Below are 22,132 nucleotides of genomic sequence, written 5' to 3'. Positions count from 1 at the left end.
CGATGGGGAGTAAAATTGTAACAAACCTGGCTCAGATGTCAGTATCATTCAACACTGTTTTTATAAATGTATATAAATAGGATGTAAATGTACTTGCTTATGCAAAAAAGTACATTTAAGACACAAAGCAGAAGAATACTTTGATAAATTTGAGAAAATTTCAATTGAAGATGTAGAGAAAACTATATTACAGCTAAAAAACAAAAATTCTGCTGGGTGGGATGGCATACCTATCAAAGCAGTTAAAACAGCTGCCAGGATAATAGCTCACCTCTTTGCTCAGTAGTTAATAAATCACTCAAAGAAGACCACATCCCAGATGTCCTAAAGTGTGCAAACGTAAAACCTTTCTTTAAAAAAAGGCACAAGACAAGATATGGGAACTACCACCCGATCTCTATTGTTCCGATTGTTTTCAAAAATATTTGAAAAAGTGGTGGTAGCACAAATTAAAAAATTTATAGAGAAATCAAACATAATTTCAGATAATCAATATGGCTTTCAAAAATACAAGAGTAGAATACAGGCCATTAATGAGTTTGTGAAAAAAATCAGTTTTGCCTTAAACAAGTCAAAAAAAGTTGTAGGATTGTTCTGTGTTCTCAAGAAAGCATTTGATTGTGTAAACCATCACTTGCTCCGGTATAAAATGCAAAAATACGGAATTGGTGGTTGTGCTTTAGGGTGGTTCAGGACGTAACTCATGAGCAGAGAACAAAGGGTAGTTATATCATCAAATAAGGGAAATTTCTTCTCTGAATGGATGATTATTTAGCAAGGTGTTCCACAAGGCTCCATTCTGGGTTCAATTTTGTTTTTACTATACATAATTGATCTACTCCTGATCTTAAATTGACACTCAGTTTTGTTCGCTGATGAGACTTCTGCCCTTGTTGAAAGCAATGACCTCAAACAAACTCCTTCAACTGTCACAAAACCATTAGACAGTATGGAAAACTAGTTTCAATTAAAAGGGCTACAACTGATTATAGGGAAAACACAAATGCTGCAGTTTAAAACTAAAAACTCTAAGGTAAAAGAATTCCACATTAGTTGTAGAAACCTAGAACTGAAAGAAGCAAACTATGTTAATTTTTTAGGCATGCATTCAGACCAAAATATATCCTGATATTCACATTTAGCCAGAAAATTAAACAGCCTGATGTAAGCAAAGAAGATTCTGTCATATTCAACTAGCATGGATTCAAGAAAAATAGTTTACCGCAGCTACTTTGAATCAGTTATAAGGTATGAGATTATTTTTTGGGGACTAGAATCTTAAAATTACAAAAAGCAATTGTTAGAAATATGTCCAATGCAAAACCAAAAGTATCCCATTGCCCACTGTTAATAAATTAAAAATATTAAGTGCTCCATGTTTGTACATTTATGAACTGATTGTTTTTGCATACAGTAGCACCAAGTTATTCATAGACAATAGCTTTAAACATCACTACAATACTAGGAACAAGGACAATTTCATGCTTCCCCCTCATAGATTAAAGCTGTTTCCACAAACCCCAGAACACATGCACATGAAAATTTACAACTTTCTAAAACAGAAACAATAATTAATAATTATTGTTTTTGCATTACTCATTAATTGTAATTGCAGTATTGACAAATCCCCTGCGCATTAAATCTTGTGCTTTAACTCTGTATGTGATGTGACAATAAAAATTCTGATTATGGTTTATTGCCTGATGTTACTTTTTAATTCTATTTTAACATATGGACCTCTCCTTCCACTGATGACAATTGAGGATTTAGTGATGTATATTTTTATAAACACTGTTGATGTATATCTTGATAAATATTGTTTCATTAGTGACATCTATGAGGACAAAATGAATGTTGCTATGAGGTTCCTTTCTATTTTTGCTACAATACTGGTTTTTGTGTCATGAAATTTGTCCACTGCCAAGAGCACATTTGAAAATGATGGTACCACAAACTTACATAGCAAACACATATGGGTGGTTGCTGATCTCAATGATGCAGTTGGTGAGTTGGTGCTAATTTTCAATGCCAATTTAAACACTATGTGTCGTGTGGCATTATCCATGATCAATGACTAGTCCATGTATGCTATTCCAATTATGAAACGGAGCAGTGAAGCTGAAATTCCTATTAGACAACTGTAAAATACCCTTATCAATTTGTCATGTCATTGGGTTTCTTCCATACTGAGTTGCCAGAAAACTTAGGCTGGGCATGTACCAATGTCTGGACAACACGTCTGAAAGACGGTGGATCACGCATCACCTTTTGGTGCATTCGCCTAACCAGTTGCTAGATCTTAATCCACGGGATTTTTGTCAGAAAGACACATTGAAAATGCAGTACACACTAAATTGGTTAGTAACCTCAGCCTTCTGTAAAAGCATATCAAATGCATTCTTCTGTAGCATCACATTTCAAAAGCTATTCTCTTCTTGTCCAAACTATTTAATGCCCATGTTTCACTTCCATACATGGCTACACTCCTTTCAGAAGCGACTTCCTGACACTTAAATCTATACTCGATGTTAACAAATTTCTCTTCTTCAGTAACGCTTTCATTCCCATTGCCAGTCTTCATTTTATATCCTCTCTACTTCGATCATCATCAGTTATTTTACTCCATAAATAGCAAAACTCCTTTACTACTTTAAGTGTCTCATTTCCTAATCTAATTCCCTACGCATGACCCAACTTAATTCGACTACATCCCATTATCTTCGTTTTGCTTTTGTTGATGTTCATCTTATACCCTCCTTTCAAGACACTGTCCATTCCATTCAAATGCTCTTCCAAGTACTTTGCTGTCTCTGACATAATTACATTGTCATCGGCGAATCTCAAAGTTTTTATTTCATCTCCCTGGATTTTAATACCTACTCCAAATTTTTCTTTTGTTTCCTTCACTGCTTGCTCAATATACAGATTGAATAACATCGGGGAGAAGCTACAACCCTGTCTCACTCTCTTCCCAACCACCGCTTCCCTTTCATGCCCCTCAACTCTTATAACTGCCATCTGCTTTCTGTACAAATTCTAAATAGCCTTTCGCTCCCTGTATTTTACCTCTGGCACCTTTAGAATTTGAAAGAGAGTATTCCAGTCAACATTGTCAAAAGCTTTCTCGAAGTCTACAAATGCTAGAAACATAGGTTTGTCTTTTACTTAATCTTTCTTCTAAGATAAGTCGTTAGGTCAGTATTGCCGCACGTGTTCCAACACTTGTACAGAATCCAAACTGATCTTCCCTGAGGTCAGCTTCTACCAGTTTTTCGATTCGTCTGTAAATAATTCGCGTTAGTATTTTGCATCTTTCTTATTAAACTGATAGTTTGGTAATTCTCACATCTGTCAACACCTGATTTCTTTAGGATTGGAATTATTATATTCTTCTTGAAATCTGACGGTATTTCGCCTGTCTCATAAATCTTGCTCACCAGATGGTAGAGTTTTGTCAGGACTGGCTCTCCCAGGGCTGTCAGTATTTTTAATGGAATGTTGTCTACTCCAGAGGCCTTGTTTTACCTCAGGTCTTCCAATGCTCTGTCAAACTCTTCATGCAGTATCATATCTCCCATTTCATCGTCATCTACATCCTCTTCCATAATATTGTCCTCATGTACATTGTCCTTGTACCGACCCTCTATATACTCCTTCCACCTGTCTGCTTTCCCTTCTTTGCTTAGAACTGGGTTCCCATCAAAGCTCTTGATATACATGCAAGTGGTTCTCCATTCTCCAAAGGTCTCTTCAATATTCCTGTAGGCAGTGTCTATCTTACCCCTAGTGAGATAACCCTCTACATCCTTACATTTGTCCTCTAGCCATCCCTGCTTAGCCATTTTTCACTTCCTGTCGATCTCATTTTTGAGACGTTTGTATTCCTTTTTGCCTGCTTCATTTAGTGCATTTTTATATTTTCTCCTTTCATCAATTAAATTCAATATTTCTTCTGTTACCCAAGGGTTTCTACTAGCCCTCACTTTTTTACCTACTTGATCTTCTGCTGCCTTCACTACTTTATCCCTCAGAGCTACCCATTCATCTTCTACTGTATTTCTTTCCCCCATTCCTGTCAATTGTTCCCTCATGCTCTCCCTGAAGTTCTGTACAACCTCTGGTTCTTTCACTTTATCCATGTCCCATCGCCTTAAATTCCCACCTTTTTGCAGTTTCTTCAGTTTTAATCTACAGTTCACAACCAATAGATTGTGGTCAGAATCCACATCTACCCCTGGAAATGTCCTACAATTTAAAACCTGGTTCCTAAATCTCTGTCTTACCATTATATAATCCTTCTGATACCTTTTAGTATCTCCAGGATTCTTCCATGTATACAACCTTCTTTTATGATTCTTAAACCAAGTGTTAGCTATGATTAAGTTATGCTCTGTGCAAAATTCTACCAGATGGCTTCCGCTTTCATTTCTTACACCCAATCCATATTCATCTACTACGTTTCCTTCTCTCCCTTTTCCTACTCTTGAATTCCAGTCACCCATGACTACTAAATTTTCGTCTCCCTTCACTACCTGAATAATTTATTTTATCTCATCATACATTTCTTCAATTTCTGCACAGCTTGTTGGCATATAAACTTGTACTATTGTAGTAGCCATGGGCTTCGTGTCTATCTTGTCCACAATAATGCGTTCACTATGCTGTTTGTAGTAGCTTACCCACACTCCTATTTTTTTATTCATTATTAAACCTACTCCTGCATTACCTCTATCTGATTTTGTATTTATAGCCCTGTATTCACCTGACCAAAGTGTTGTTCCTCCTGCCACCGAACTTCACTAATTCCTACTATATCTAACTTTAACCTATCCATGTCCCTTTTAAATTTTCTAACCTACCTGCCGGATTAAGGGATCTGACATTCCATGCTCCAATCCGTAGAATGCCAGTTTTCTTTCTCCTGATAATGTCGTCCTCCTGAGTAGTCCCCACCTGGAGATCCGAATGGAGGACTATTTTACCTCCGGAATATTTTACCTAAGAGGACGTCATCATCATTTAACCATACAGCAAAGCTGTATGCCCTTGGGATAAATTATGTCTGTAGTTTCCCCTTGCTTTCAGCTGTTCGCAGTACCACAACAGCAAATTTGTTTCGGTTAGTGTTACAAGGCCAGATCAGTCAATCATCCAGACTGTTGCCCCTGCAACTACCAAAAAGGCTGCTACCCCTCTTCAGGAACCACACGTTTGTCTGGCCTCTCAACATATACCCCTCCGTTGTGGTTGCACCTACGGTACGGCTATCTGTATCATTGAGGCACACAAGCCTCCCCACCAATGGCAAGGTCCATGATTCATGGGGCGGGGGTTTACTGAAAGTAATCGATGTGATGTCATTGACTGTTTCAAGCATTTTGAAGCTGCAGCAACTGTTCTCAACAACTGAATCACTGACAGCCAGTTCAACAAGCATGCAGTGCCTTCACCCACTAATAATGGGCGATGGTAGTGCTAAATCGATATGCGTACAGAATTTAAATTAAATTAGACACTGTGAGAAATTTGAAGGTCGTTGTTGAATTAAACCATGTTTGTCAAATGTATCATACCTTGAACTTTGTTCAGTTGAAAAATCTTACCAGTAATCCTGTTTCAAGTTGTTCAAGTACAGTTTCCTCCAGAACAGTCGATGAAGTGAGTTGCTCCAAATCAGTTTCATCTTTTCCAGCACTGTCATTTGTGTCCATTTTTTCATCTGTGATACTGTAAGTAGTGTCCTGATCAGGCCAAATTTCCATTATAATAGCATGCAGTACACACAAGGCACTGGTAGATACTGTTTGGATATGAATCCACCTAGAGATAAAGAAAATAAACTATGAAGTGTTCTTTCTGAAAACATATCTGAGTAACCCTGCACATGTAAGCGACACCTCCAATTTTATAGTTCAAGTTAATTGTGGACACAATTACAAAAAGTATAGTAACTTGATTCATTATGGGAGAAAGCATCATCTACATATAGAATTGGTGAGTATTACATGTAATTACACATTTCTGCTTCTTCAATGTATCACTCAATTATTACAATATTGAAATTCTTTTTGTTTTTAACATCATCTTCCACGAAGCCAATTTTTTTCACACTGTTGACATTCTAAGGATATCCAAATTTAACATTACAGTTTGGGATGATATATGATGATGCACTAAGAATATACAAAATCAAACAATGGGAAATCCAGGATGAAATAATAACAAATTTATGGAAAGGGTATTTGCGACTCACCATATAACAGAGATGCTGAGTCACAGATAAGAACAACAAAAAGATGGTGAAACAAACCTTATGCCAAATAGACCTTCATCAGAATAGACAACACACATACACACACACACACACACACACACACACACACACACACACACACACACACACACACATACACATACACAACTGACCAGTCTCTGGCTGCCAAGGTCAGACTGAGAGCAGTAAAGCATGAGTGGGTGGTGGAATAAGGAAGAACCTAGAGAGCGGATAAGGAGGGATAGCAAGATACAGGTGGGGGACAGTAATATGCTACTTGTGGGAGCGTACAGGGATGAGGTAGGGAGAGGGTAGGGCAGGCAGATGCATCTGTTAGGTTAGATGGAGGGCAGGGAAAGTGGAAAAGGATGGAAGGAAAATGACTGAGGATGTGTTGGTGGAATAGTGGGCTGTGTAGTGCTGGAATGGGAACATGAAAGGGAAAAGGTGGGTAAGGACAATGACTTACAAAGGTTGAGGCCAGAAGGGTTACAGGAATGCAGAGAATGAGAGTTCCCATCTGCGCAGTTCAGAAAAGTTGGTGTTGGTGGGAAGGATCCAGATGGTGCAGACTCTGAAGCAGCCAATGAAAGGAGAACATTGTGTTGGGCAGCATGCTCAGCAACTGAGTGGTCCAGCTATCCCTTGTCCATAGTTTGTCGATGGCCATTCCTGTGGACAGACAACTTGTTGGCTGTCATGCCCACAGGAATGCAGCACAGTGGTTGCAGCTTAGCTTTCAGATCATAAGACTGTCTCATGGGTAGCACTGCTTTTAATGTCATAGGTGATGCTAATGACTGGACTTGCCTCTAATGTGATAGGTGATGCTTATCACTGGACTGGAGTAAGTGGTGGTGAGAGGATGTATGGGACAGGTCTTGCATCTAGGTCTGTTAAAGGTATATGAGTCATGAGGTAAGGTGTTGGGAGTTGGTGTTGTGAAGGAATGGACAAGGATATTGTGTAGGTTTGGTGGTTGGTAGAATACCACTGTGGTAGAGATGGAAAGGATAGTGGGTAGGACATTCCTCATTTCAGGGTGTGACAAGATGTAGTTGAAACCCTGGCGGAGAATGTGATTCAGTTGCTCGAGTCCTAGGTGGTACTGAGTCATGAAGGAAATGTTCCTCTGTGGCTGGATGGTGGAACTTTGGGAGGTGGTGTGTGACTGGAGAGGTAAGGCATTGGAACTCTGCTTCTGTACAAGGTTGGGAGCGTAATTATATTCTGTGAAGCCTTTGATGTGACCCTTGGTGTAATTGGAGACAGACTGCTCATCACTACAGGTGCGACAGCTGTGAGTGATTAGACTGTATGGAAGGCACTTCTTGATATGGAATGGATGGCAGCTGTCTAAGTAGAGGTATTGCTGGTGGTTAGTAGGTTTGATATGGGCATAGGTACTGATGTAGTCACCTTTGAGGTGGAGGTCAACGTTGATGAAGGTGGCTTGTTGGGTTGATGAGGACCACGTGAAAGAATGGGGGAGAAGCTGTTGAGGTTGTGGAGGAATGTGAATAGGGTGTCCTGACCCTAGATCCACATCACAAAGAGGTCATCAATGAATCTCAACCAGGTGAGGGGTTTGGAATTCTGGGTGGTTACGAAGGAGTGCTCTGGATGATCCATGAGTAGATTGGCATTCAGGTGCCCTTAGCTGTGTAATCTAGAAGACGAAGAGCTCATCATCCACTAAACACTTAATTTGTGAAGAGATGGCATTAAAAATCTTAACAGCCACTGAAATTGATCCTGTTCTGTAACATACTGAGGTTTGTATGCACACAGTGGAAGTCTTCATTCCTTTTAGTATTACAATTATGCTATACACTATTAGGTTTAAAAATGGATCTTTTTCTCATATGGAAAACACAGGAGGGAATATAAATTGTGCAGTCAATGTTAAAATTTCAAATTCCTTGAAAACATTTCTGTATGATTCCAACAGCAGTCTCCTCTGGTGATTCTTATGCTCATTTCTGTGCCTATAGCACTTTACTAGCCAATGGCTCACTCTTCTCATAGTTAACATCAAGTCTCAGCTTAAGAATTCCTTTTACAAATCCTTTCTACACATTAGAAGAATATGAAAAGTTAAATGGAGAATAAGAAACGTTCTGGAATAACAATGTAAATGCAATTCATTTAAATCATATCACATGTTAATCAATGACATATCAGAAAAATTTATTAATGTGTTTTGTATCAATAATTGCTATCTTTACTGCTTCTGTATGTATATAATGAATAATTTGATGTTGAATAAAGTGTTGTTGTTGTTTTTTCAGGATAATTTATATCTATCTTCAAGAGTCCTCCAGTTCAGTTCCTTCAGTATCTCTGTGACACTCTCCCATGGATTAAACAAACCTGTGGCCATTCATGCTGTCATTCTCTGTATACATTCAATATCCCCTAGTAGTCCTCTCTGGTAGAGGTCACATACTTGACAGTACTCTAGTCATCCATTAGCAACCTCCTTTGTCAACTGATTACATTTCCCCAGTATTCTACCAATAAACTGAAGTCTACCACCTCTTTTACCCATAACTGAACCTACTTGATCATTCCATTTCATATCCCTACAAAGTTTTGCACCCAGATTTTTGTATGAGTTGACGGATACCAACACTGACTAACTGATATCATAGTCATAGGATACTACATTCTTTTGTTTTGTGAACTGCACAGTTTTACATTTCTGAACATTTAGAGCAAGTTGCCAATCTCTGCACCACATTGAAATCTTATCAGGATTAGACTGAATGTCTACACAGCTTCTTTCAGATAGTACTTCATTAATTATAACTGCATCATCTGCAAAAAGCATTATTTGTAACATCATTAATACACAATATTAACAGAAAGGGTCCCCAGCACACTTCCCTCAGGCACATCTGAAGTTACTTCCACATCTGAAAATGACTCTCAATCCAAGATAACATGGTGTGTCCTCCCTACTAAAAAGTCCTCATCCCTGTGACGAATTCCACTTGATACCCCATATGATGATACTTTTGACAGTAAGCTTAGGTATGGTACTGTGTCAAATGCTTTTCAGAAATCAAGAAAAACTGCAGCTGGCTGGTTGCCTTGATCCAAAGCTTTCTGTATGTCATGTGAGAAAAGTGTGAGTTGGGTTTCACATAGCTGATTTTTTTGAAATCCATGCTGTTTGGCATTGAGGAGGTCATTCTGTTCAAGCTACTTCTCGATGTCTGATCTCAGAATATGTTCTAAGATTCCACAACAAATCAAATTCAAGGATATTGGATGGTACTTTTGTGGATCATTTCTACTACCCTTCTTGTAGATGGATGTGACCTGTGCCTTTTTCCAACAACAGCAAATGTGTTTTATTTGAGGAATCTTCGATAGATTATAATTAAAAGAGGGGCTAACTCGGCTACAAATTTAGTATAGAATCTGACAGGAATTCCATCGGAGCCTGGAGCTCTGTTCAGTTTTAACTATTTCTGCTGTTTCTCAATGCCACTGATACTGATACTTATTTCATTAATTTTTTCAGTGGATTAAACTGCTCCAATTCTCATGGGTTTCCCTTTGTAAAGAAGCATTTGAAAACTGAGTCAAGTATTTCAGCTTTTGCTTTGCTATCCTAAGATTTGGTTCCTGTCTCATTCACTAGGAACTGGACACTAACTTTGGTGCCACTAAATGGATTTTGTATGACCATAATTTATTTGGGTTCTGTGAAAGATCACATGATAATATTCTGCTACAGCAGTCATTCAAGGCATCATGCATTCCTCTCTTGACAGCAAAATGTGTTTCATTCAGCGTCTCTCTAGCTACAGCACTACACTTTGTTTTACACCTATTATGCATCACATTAATAGAGTTGGAAATACAGAAGTAAGCCTTATGCTTACACTTAAACACAGCGGTTTTATAGTTTTTAACTAAGTTTACAGCAGGTACTGTCAGAGGTCAAGCCTGAAATTTTACAGTTACAATACTGCCAAACTCAGCAATCAATGAGTGATAGCCATTACCAAATACTTTGTGTTCTCCACTTTGCTTTGTATTTTATATTCCTTCCTCATGTTTGTCATTTCTTATTTTGCAATGAGTGCAGTGACTAATTCTAGTCCACTGTCAGGTTGCAGAATGGCTCCCATAACACAAAAAGGAAGCTCTGATGCTCCTGAATGTATGTCAGTTCTGCTGTCATTGTCTGATTAAATATGGGAAAAATCTCCACCAGCTAACCAAGTTCAGACAGTGGTAACTTCCTTAATAAAACAGAAATGACAATGAGTTGCTCTTGTGGGCCAGCCAGTATACAATATGAATAATAATATACCCTTAATGTAACTATCAACCAGTTGTAATGAATCAGAAACAGTTCACTGTAGTAAATACAGTCATAATTATTACAAACTTGAAAAGCAATAAATGTTCAGAATCTGCAAAGAAGTCTTTCTTGGTCACTGTATTATTTTAACATTCACTTCTGATAAGTATTTACATCATAACCAAGACCAATGACTTTGTATATGAGAAGTAAATTGTCTTGTGAATTAAATATAGAACTATAACAAGCTTATTTTCAATAGCAAACATTACTTTCTCTTTTACTTCCACTGTGTGTTGCCTTGTGAACAGGAACTGACATTTTATATCCTTTCAATCTGTCCACTGACATCTGCATAGCCACACTACTGCTGTCTCTTCTTTGCTTAGTACTGTCTTGCCACATACAGTTGCTTCCCTTTTCTCTAAACATCTCTTAAACTTCCTATAAAAGGCATCTGTGTTTCCTCTGGTCATGCCTGGTTTATCTGTAGATTTCTACTATGCCTTGGCTTTTCACCCATATGATATTTAGCTGTCTTCACTATTTCATTTCTCAAAGCTACTCATTCATCTTGTATTGAATTCCTTCCCCCTGTTCAGGAATTCATTGTGAAGGCCTAATAGCATATTTGTCTCCACCAAGTCAAAAATCTATGGTTACCAAAATATAATATTTCTACAGGTCATTTGATGTTCTAAAATGGTCCATGCTGGTTACCAAAATACGTATTTCTACAGGTCATTTGATGTTCTAAAATGGTCCATGCATCAAAATTTTGGGACTCTTTCATTAAATAATCAGTGGAAACATGGCTAAAGTCTTTATTACCTGGGACAGTAGTTTCCAGGTGGACACTATGCCCACATACTGTGAAATTTAGATGTTAGGAGAGCGGTATGTGCAGAAGTGAAGCCATGAGGGAAGATTGTGAGCTGCACCTACATAACTCAGTCAGTATGAGAATTGCCCTTGAAAGGTAACCTTCCTGGTTTGAGTCCCGATCTAGCACATAGTCGTAATAGTTTTTAAAAAAAGCACATACTTTGCTGTTCTGTGGATGAATAAACAATGAACTAATGAACCAACCTCATATTCTTAAATGGCTTGACTGTACACAACATACTTAAGAAATTACATAATGACAGAAGTGTGTCACCATGTTTAACAATGTACAGCTATTGATAATAGAACTTAAAACGCTGAATATAAAACATAAAATAATCAAAACAAAATAAAATTTTTATAATGCACTAATGATATGACATGTAATTGTTATTAGATGAAAAAAAGACCTAAACATAAGAACAAATTCTAAGAATACAAGTGAACGAGCTGTATAAAAGTCATAGAAAATTCTTTAGATCTACTTGGATGCCAACTGTAGCCTACTTCTAGTGATAGTAGCCATGGTTAAGCATTTTCAATAGAAAATAAAAATTCATCATAATTTTATTTTTTGCTAGTGAAGAAAAAAAACAATTATCCTAGAAATGACAACAGTCATCTCTGTCCACCTGAACCAATTAATTTGGATTATTTCAACTGTGTTCTTACTGTAACAAGAGTAGTCATTGAGCAGACTTACTCTATACTAACCGTAGTGCTAATCCAACCATAGCAGCAAACTGAGCTCTAACTGCCTTCGCACCCATTGCGGCAACAGCTGCAAGAAGTTCTAAGCATAATGCAATACTGCTTGGCTGCTTTCCATCAGACATTTGATTCAAAAGATCCTGAATATCCAACCGCAAGCTACAAAATTAAAAAAAAGAAAAGAAAAAAAAACATTATGGAAAAATGAACTAGGATCCTCAGTGAGTAATGCTATAAAATACTTAAAAAATAATTCATAATGTGACATTCCTGCAGCAAGAATTTGGTAAACGTAAAGAGACCATTAGAGCAAAGTAAGCTTTTTTACATAATATTGATATAGTTCCAAGGAAGACTAATATCGATTGGAAAAGCTGTGTAACATTTGTCAAACAAAGCTGAAAAATAAGACTTTTAATTTTATGAGTCCTCTGAAGTGTCTAATTAAAATATACATCAAAAAAGGAAAGGCAACTACTCACCTATAGCTGACTGATTTGTGTGTGTGTGTGTGTGTGTGTGTGTGTGTGTGTGTGTGTGTGTGTGTGTGTGTGTGTGTGTTTGGGGGGCGGGGGAGGGGAGAAAAAGGAGGGACAGAGGAGAGGGAGAGAGGGATAGTGGGTCGAGGGAAGAGGGAGGGAAAGGGGGGAGGGAAAAAAAAGAGAGAGAGAGAGATATAACTTGCTTGTCAAAAATGTCTTTCTTTTTCCTTTCAATACCAATAGTTACTGACACTGCAGCAGTCTTATGGCCACTGTTTCTCTCTTCAGCATTAACTGATTTTGATAATTTGGTTCTATCAGTTACCAGGAGATTGAAAACATTGCTTTCATGAGTCATTGCCCTAAGTGCTTGAAATTATTTTCAAAAAAGTTTTTCACAACCATCTCACTCGATTCATCATATCCGACACCCGGTCTATCAGTTTTACAACTGGTGACCTAATATTATCATCTACTACAATATCATGACCAGCAAAGTTAGCTGTGATATACAAGTTTTCTCAGGAGCATTCTGTCACTAGTGCTGTGGAGGCAGATGATCTATAAAAGCATCAAATTACCATTTTTAGCCTATCTTGGATGCGTACCTTCACTCAAATCATTCTGCATTGGGATCTGTCACACTGTCACTAGATATTATCCATATACTAAGTGCCTATCCTGGAACCCTGCATCAACTGCAGGTTACCTATGTAATGGCTTCCAGGGGCAACAAAAAATTTTATTTTCAGTGTTGCATGTAATTATTGACTGAATTTAAAAATTTAAAATGCTGTCATAATCTACTCATTAAGGGTTATAATCTTATATTACAAGTTTAATGAAATAACAGAAGTATTACAATTAGAGCCTGTGTGTGTGTCTTGAGGCAGGTAACTGATGGCATACAAATACCCAGACTTTATTCATCCAGTATTTATAAATGAGTGCACTTTGTGACTTCTAACGAACTTTAAACACAATTTCAAACCTTTAAAAACTATTAAACATTGAGATTGTGTGAAAAACTTTGCTATTGTTTAAAACTGAGTGCAAATTACTCAAACTAAATTCATCTAGTGTTTTGTGGTGGCTCCTTCCATTGCCTTCATCTGTAGCAGCAGATGAAGGGCTGCATAGACTGGAAACCAGCCTCCCAACACTCTCAGTGGCCTTTCCATCAGATGGAGAGATTAGATGACCACACTTTCTGGACATGAGGCAAGTTGAATCATCACACAAGCTATTTCTTGTTCTGCCCCTTTGAGGCAATCTCCTTGGACATGCTCTCAGCAGCTTGACCACACAACACCTTGTGGCTCACGTTGTCACATGCCGTATTTCGCCAGGATATCCAGGAACTGCAGAATTCTTATTCACACTCATTGTCACTTTTATGTCGCAGTTTGTTAAACAAGAGGAGTGTTACCGTGTTTTTCCATGCCACCTTTCCGAGCTGTGTCTCCTCGAGGAGCTTCTGCTGACTACATATGAAAAAAGCCTGGTGTTGGATGCCCGGTTCATCCTTCCGGTATCAACAATTGGAATATTGCATGCAGTGTAATGCAAATAGTGCAGTGAAGTGCAGTGCACACCAGGACTACCAGACAGATTTATTACTAATCTATCTCCAGCTGTTTTGGCACCCCCTTGTTGGCAAGCGCGCCATTGAAGCAGGGTTTCCCACACCAATGGTGACATCAAATAAGAAGCTATGAACCATTCATGGTCCAGCCGGTCCAGACCCTCCTTGAGTGAGAGGTATTAGCCCATTTCAAAAGCAACTGGAGTCATTAGGTATTGGTTTAACCTATTAGAACCAGCCTGTGCGGCTCTTTCAGTATGTCCCGTCATTTTGTGCTATTTTTAACAATATCAGCAGTTAGACATGTATGATCCTTAGGTGTGTAGAAAGGAACATACATTGTACTTTCACTTGTGACCCCCTCTAAACCAAAGCATGAAGTCTCATTACCGAAACATGCTGGTTTTCGTTTTTTGTTAATCCCATTTGCACAAACCACTTTGTCACAAAATCAGTTCCCATTAGGCTGGCTGGATGCATCCTGCTCTCGCCTTCACCCATCCCTTGCCTTCTCCACCCTCTTGCAGCCCCCCATACATGCCATCACTCTAGAGGCAACACCACTCCCTGCCCGCACCTCTCCACGCAAATTGCACGCACCACTGTTCCCCTTCCACACACCTCCCTGTACCCCTCCACATGCATCATACCACCACACGCACCTCCATGTCACTCCCACAGCTGACAGATGTGCACCTGATGCCAGATGTCCAGTTCAGCCTCCCAGTATCGACAATTGGAATACTGCATTCAGTGTAGTGCAAAGAGTGCAGTGAAGTGTAGTGTAGTGCACACCAGGACTGCTAAGTGTATTTATTACTATTCTATCCCTGACCTTTTTGGCACCCCCAGCTGTGAAGTTTGCCATTGAAGCAGGTTTTCCTGTGCCTCCTTGAGTAAGAGGTATTAGCTTGTTTTGAATGTTACTGTAGTTATTAGCTTTTGGGTTAATATGTTAAAACCAGGCCATGTGTCTCAACCAACATGCCCCATCATTTATTGCCATTTTTCTTAACTAGCACACCACTTAAGCATGTATGCCCTTTAGATGTATAGAAGAGAACATAAATCAGTTTCATAGTGAGCCTTCCCACAAGTTTTAAGCATCATTTCAAACCATTTCTAACTTTTTTCTCCTTAAATGTGTAACATCAAACATTTAACACACTAACTCACTTGTAAAGTGATCAGATATTTGCAGCTGTCTTATAAATGAGAGTTCAGTTCCTTAAAAAAAACTGCTGCAATAAACATGTCAGCAACATTAGCATCTAGCCTCTCTTTGAAATATATATTCCAATTGAAATTTAAGATGTTACTGTTACAATACCAGAGAAGGAAAGTTGCTACTCACCATTCAGCGGAGATGCTGAGTTGTGATAGGCACAATAAAAAAGATTCACACAATTAAAGCTTTCAGCCATTAACGCCTTTGTCAGCAGTAGACACACATACACACATGCACACACACACACACACTCACTCACACTACTCCCACTGCCACATGAGCATTATTATTACTAACAGTGAAACTATTCGTGGAGTATTATCATTCACATTACTGCAATTAACAGCTCATTAACACTTTCTTCTCTGTGACTGATGTGGCTGATCTACTCCTCTCTTTGATTATAGCTCAAAATTAATCAATGAGCATATGGAGTGCTAACTGTGACCAAAAGCCCCGAATCTCCCGTTACTACATGTGCATGTCACATGTACTCCACTACTTACATAACTGCTTCCTTTTTGCAGTGCATGCTTGGTCTGTTGAGGAGACCACTAAAAGTCTCCACACAATAATAAAGTTTAAGAAATCTGCATCTAAGATTCTTGTGGAATTGTCTGATCATCTGTTTTAAACCTTTTTTCTTAACTACAGATCAAATTATTTCAGGGCATTTTATCATAAATACATTAAGCTGTGCTTCCACTCTGTTATAATGCTTTCTTCTCCAACTCAAGCTGACTTGAACTTCGATTTGAATTTATTTGCACCAAGTGTACACAATAGCTACTGGCGGACCCTCTTCCACATCTCAGGCAAGACATCCCATTAAGTATACAGAGTACACATCACTTCCTATTTTTTTGAGGGGCTGTAGTACTCTCTTCGACACTGGAACTACTAATGGCCACCAAATCCACCCTCTGTGCTTGTCCAGACTTTGGAGGGACGCTCAGTTATTCTGTGCAGGCTCAGATGTGCTATCAGTAGGTGCCAATGACTTATTTTTGTTTCTAACAAAACAGGGGACAGTCATGCCGTATATCCCAATTCCAGACACCACCATTCTACCACAATGTGGAAGGCACAGTGTCATTCTTGTTTCCAGGGTACTGTAAAATGAAAGAACTCTACTAAACCAATCAAAGACTAAGGGAAGAAATTACAAGCAGACACAAATTGCAGGAGTTAAATTACTAAAATACTAATCTACAGAGAAACAAAAGAAAAGAAAATGTACCATGGTGTCTTTTACACAACAGTAATAATAGTGCCACAAACTCTTTCACAAAAAAGATCAAGCTCCAACGCAACACTAATGCCTCAGGAGCCAGCAAATTAAAGATTGTGTCATCTGTTATAGCCTGTGAAGAATTCTATATAGACGTCAAATGACTCTAAAGACAAATTAAGACTGATGGTCCCAACAAATACAGCAAATTAACTGGCACTACTATTGATCACATATTAATAAATATATCATTACATACTCATGAGTAGAGTTCACAGTCATTTTGGACTTTTTAAAAGAAATAAGTTTTGTCTTTAAGCATATGCTTAACTTCAATAATTATAATTGCCATTCTGAATCAATGGTCATTTTCAAGAAAAAGTTTTTGACCTCATATACAAACCAAAACATCTTTTGACGTACATACATATTTCATACAACAGTCATACATTATTCAGACAGTGGAATCTAACAACTTATTCACATCACCCCATTGCTGAGTATACATGTAACATCACAACTGACGTCAGTCATTTTCCATCAGCACAAATACATGACACATAGGACTTTTGCTTACTAAATTTTGTTAGTCACAATACACTAATTGCAATCACGATATTTTTGATAGCACAAAACAATATGAGCTGCATGTTCTCAAAGATAAAAGACTGCTCACTGTACAGAAAATGTTTCTATCATTTGCTATTTTTTTGTTGATTCTTGTTTAATCGAGTTGAAAGAAACCTCTGTCATTTCTAGAACAAGACTCCTCCTACTGCTTCATTCATATAACACAGTAGTTCACTAACACAGAATACGATCAATAGAAGCCTCATGATCAGGGCCAGTTTAAGGGTCAAGCGATTCAATTCGCCACTTGGGGTGTTAAGATGAGATGGGTACCACAACTGGAACATTTCTGTACAGGACAAATTACACTTCACCTGGGTTGCCAAGCTGAGAGGGGCACCAGGGACAAGCAAGTGCAAGATCTGTAAACTGACACTGTTGGAATTATACCAGGGAAAAGAAGGGAATGGGGGACACCAAATTACAACTCATTTGTGTAGAAAAATGTTCTTGAACTGGCCCTGCTAATGACTGAGCCCCACAGAATGCCCACACATGCTAATATTTTTCCATGACGATGATAATGATGATGATGATGATGATGATGATGATGATGTGGTCTCCACATGTGAATTACTTGAAAACTCTATGATCGCTTTCTGCACCCTGTTCCTTAATTTGGAAATATTGAAAATTTCCATATAAATGTTATTCTACAGTAGAATGTTATGACACATTCAAGTACCCTGGGTAAATCACATAATGTCACAGCTGATTAAATTTTATCATTTACAGATTTCATTATGTACACAGTATAAAGAGAGATCTCAGTAGAGCAGAAATTTTGAAACAAGAGATTGTAATTGGCTAAGTATTTTACTGGTAAATAACAGCCCTTTTCTAGAAGTAATAAATGCAACACTTAACTAAAAAAAGATGATACGATATTGCAGTGTGTCTATTATTCTGAATTACAATCCAAAATTCCTTTGAAATACATGTATGTCCAAAGGAACAAGCACTGTAGTGACTACAGCTGTTATGAAATACATTAGATGTATTTGAAATTGCGAATGTGAACAACCATCAGCTGTGGAATGGAATGATGACAAATGAAAATTTGTGACAGATTAGGACTCGAACCCAGATTTCCTGTTTATCACGAATGGTCACTACCATTTGGCTACCTGTGCACAACTCACAGCCAGACCTGAACTTCCATATGTCGTCAAGCAAGGGTCTACAACCTGTAGTCATAAATCCCTTATGTATATTCCCATACAGGTGAGACATTTTACTTGAAAGTCACTTGTCCAGTGTCAGCAGATAAATACATTGTTGCAGTGTCTGTGTTATTCTGAATTAAAATACAAAGTTCCTTTGGACAGATAAATATGATACTTCAGTGCCTGCATTATTCTGAATTACAATGAAAAGTTCCCTTGCACAGGTAAACACAATACTGCAGTGTCTGCATTATTCTCAGTTACAATTCAAAGTTCATTTGGACATGCATGCATATTGCAGTGCCCGTGTTATTCTGTATTATGATGCAAAGTTACTATGGATATGCATGCATATTACAGAGTCTGTGTTATTCTGAATTATGATGCAAAGTTCCTTTGGACTTGCATAGTTATTCGGAATCACACAAGCACTGCAATATCATATTTATCTGCAGACACCCGGCAAGCGACTTTCAAGTAAAATGTCTCACCTCTACAGGAATATACACAATGTACGTATGAACACAGGTTGTAGACGCTTGGTTGACGACATGCGTAAGTTTGGGTCTGACCGTGAGTCATGCATGGATAGCCAAATGGTACGACAATCATTCGCGTTAAGTGAGACACAGTCTGGCACAAATTTTCATTGTTGTCTTTCCATTTTACAGCTGATGGTTGCTCATATTCATATTCACAACTGTGAATACATTTAATGTGTAGAAAATAAGGCATTCAGTGGTGCTGATGATATTCCATACAAGACCATTAAACAAAATTCAAGCAAACTAGACTCCAGCTAATGCATATGCAAACATTACAAACATAAAAAGACCTGAGAACCTACCAGAAATGATAAATACTGAATAACAAATAATTGCCATTGATCAGATTTTAACTGGTGGCCTACAGCAAGACAGACCATAATACTAGCAAATACTCGATATTGCATACAACACAGCTCAGGACATTGCCTCCTCTCATGGAGAAACACGGACCCACTGTTCTCACTGGAGCTGTCTACAGCATCTTCAGCCTTCATCTTGTCAGTGTTACTGTATATGGCTGTGTTGGAAGATCCTCACACCTGAGTAACATTGTCACATCCCCTTCAGTGTGTTCAGCATTGAATGTAGCCCTTCCGGTTGAAGTTTCACAATCACTGAGCAGGCCTTCAGTTTCACTGAATAAGAACCCCATCATCAATCTGTGTCTCTGGTCTGTAGTAGGCTTCATAAGTGGGACATCTATTCACTTTTATCTTCTTGATACAAGGTTATAATCCACAATTTCAAATGTCAACCGGTACAGTCCCCAACAATCAGTCTTTCCTTCTCATCCTTTCTGTAAGTCTCCCCTGACCTGGGGTTCCGGGTGACTTTTCTGAAGTGTATACCTTTCCCTAAACCTCTCCAGCCCATTTCCTTCACCCCAGTTCCTTCCCTTCAACTCTTTTCGCAGAAGAAGGAGCCACTGGCTCCAAAAGCTCGTAAAAGTTAAACCTTTTGTGTGCGTTCCCGTGCCACCACTTGATGAGTAGATTTTTTATCCATCCATTTACATTCAATTTCATATGTGAAGTACAACAAGTGATGGTACAGTCCAAAGTAGCGTTTTAGTAACTTTTCTGACAGTCCCACTTTCCTTGCAGGAATAAAAATCCATACAATGTATCCTGTGCTGTAACCCACCTAACAGTGCTTGACATTTTAGTGCTCTCAATTCATCTGCTGTTTTTTTAATATAAAATGCATTTTAACTATTAGTTATTTGTCCCATTTGTCATTGACTGGTTTCAGTAATTAGCCATCATCTGGGATGTAGCATGCCCTAACCAAAACCGGTAGATGACTAAGGGGACAAACAAACAGCTGATGGTTAAAATGCATTTTATTAATAAAAACAGCAGATGGACAGTGCTTATGATGCCAAGCACTGGCATGGGATACATGGAATGGATTTTCATTCCGGCAAGGAAAGCTGATGATTAAAATGCATTTTATGGAAACATTACATCTGCTTGGTATCCATGGGTCACACATGAGCGAACTGCCTTGCTTCTTTGGTCCTGGTGATGAGGTGCTTCATGTAGACCCCTGAATACCACCATGTTGAAATGAATAATGTATATCCAATGTCATTTCAACTTTGTGACTGTGCAGCAGAAAGAACACTTTGAAACTTGTGCTGTCTTGCTTCACTGTGTTATACGTGACTGCCATAATGGGCAGTACTGTATCCCAATCTCTCTTCCAACATCAAAGTATGTCAAGAACAGACCTGCCAACATTTTATTAAAGCATTGTGTGAGAAAATTTGTCTATGGGTAGTGGGAAGTTGTCATCCTATAGGTGATATTGCTATGTGAAATTACCTCTGATACTAGTCCCCATCTTTCAGAATGATTTTTCTACAAGGAACCCTGCAAATTCTAAAACATCAACACTTGGCAAATATTTTGTGACAGCACAGTAGGTAAGGTACTCAGTGTGCAATATTATCTATCAACTGCCATTTGTCAACTTCAGGAACATCGACAATGGATCAATTTCAATCCACGGAATGGTGCTGCGGCAGGCAGACTTGGTGTCAGATGCCCTGGAGATAACTGCAGCCTGTGTTTCCAATACTGACATTCCTTACAGTGCCCAACATGGACCTGTGTCTGAACCGGTCTAGAAATTTCACAAATCTTAGGTGTACAGATGTTGGAGTATTGAGGAAATACTTCAGCTTGCCACATAATAGTTTGGATCATAAGCAACCATTTCCACCTCACTGAAACATAACTCGTTTCATACAATATTCTGTTGATAACTGCAACTTCCCCTTTGATCAGTTCCTCATCATTTGAGGCTTGTAGAGTTCTCCAGCAGTGCTGGATCTTCCATCTGTTCAGCAGCAATGTCATTTAATGCAACAATGACTCAGATTTCATCCACTCTGCTAAAGGATTCCTTGAGAAGTAGTCAGCATCCTTATGTTTGCGCCCATTTTTATATAACATTGTGACACTGTACTCCTTATGTCTAAGTGCCCATCTGCCTGTTGACCCAATGTATCCTTCAGGCTAATCATTCAGCATAGAGAATGGTGATCCAACACCATGGTAAATAACTTGCCAAATAAATGTAGCCACAACTTGATGATGATCCAAAGAACTACAAGGCACTTTTCCTTGGCTGGGAGCAGTTCATCTCAAACTTGGAGAGACACTGGGAGCATAAGCTATCATGTTTTCAGTAACTTCCTGAATTTGCACTAGAGTTGCCCACACCCCATAACTGCTACTGTTAGTGGGAAGTTCTGTCTCAACATTCTCCTCACACTATGCTTGGACAGCATCTCCATGCAGTAGTTCTTGCAAGGGACATGACATATTACAGAACTTGTGCATGAATTGCCAGTAGTATGAAGACATTCTGAGAAAACTTCCCAGATCACAAATGTGCCAAGGACTCAATGTGCCTTTAAATGCACTTATTTTTTCCTGGACTGGGATAGTTTTGCCATTAACTAAGTGCCTCAGAATTTTAATTTCTTGGAAAATGAAAAGCCACTTATTTGGCTCCAGGTGGTGGCTTGCACTCTGGACACACTTCAACATGGTTGTCACATG

The 22,132-nt window shown here is 38.5% G+C and overlaps 1 protein-coding gene across 1 annotated transcript in view; it reads right to left on the bottom strand.

Moving 5' to 3' along the window:
- The window catches only part of LOC126284287 (uncharacterized), a 194,889-nt gene that overhangs the window by 84,297 nt on the left and 88,460 nt on the right, over positions 1-22,132 (bottom strand). The window contains exons 5-6 of the mRNA XM_049983153.1: positions 12,195-12,350; positions 5,604-5,820 (exon numbers count right to left, since the gene is read on the bottom strand). Of these exons, the coding sequence (XP_049839110.1) occupies positions 5,604-5,820; positions 12,195-12,350 (373 nt within the window). The remainder of the gene's footprint in view (positions 1-5,603; positions 5,821-12,194; positions 12,351-22,132) is intronic.

This window comes from Schistocerca gregaria, chromosome 1, assembly GCF_023897955.1.
Source record: "Schistocerca gregaria isolate iqSchGreg1 chromosome 1, iqSchGreg1.2, whole genome shotgun sequence".
Taxonomy (NCBI): Eukaryota; Metazoa; Arthropoda; class Insecta; order Orthoptera; family Acrididae; genus Schistocerca; species Schistocerca gregaria.
The sequence above is the reverse complement of the archived record's forward strand: the minus strand, read 5'-3'. Positions and strand labels throughout refer to the sequence as shown.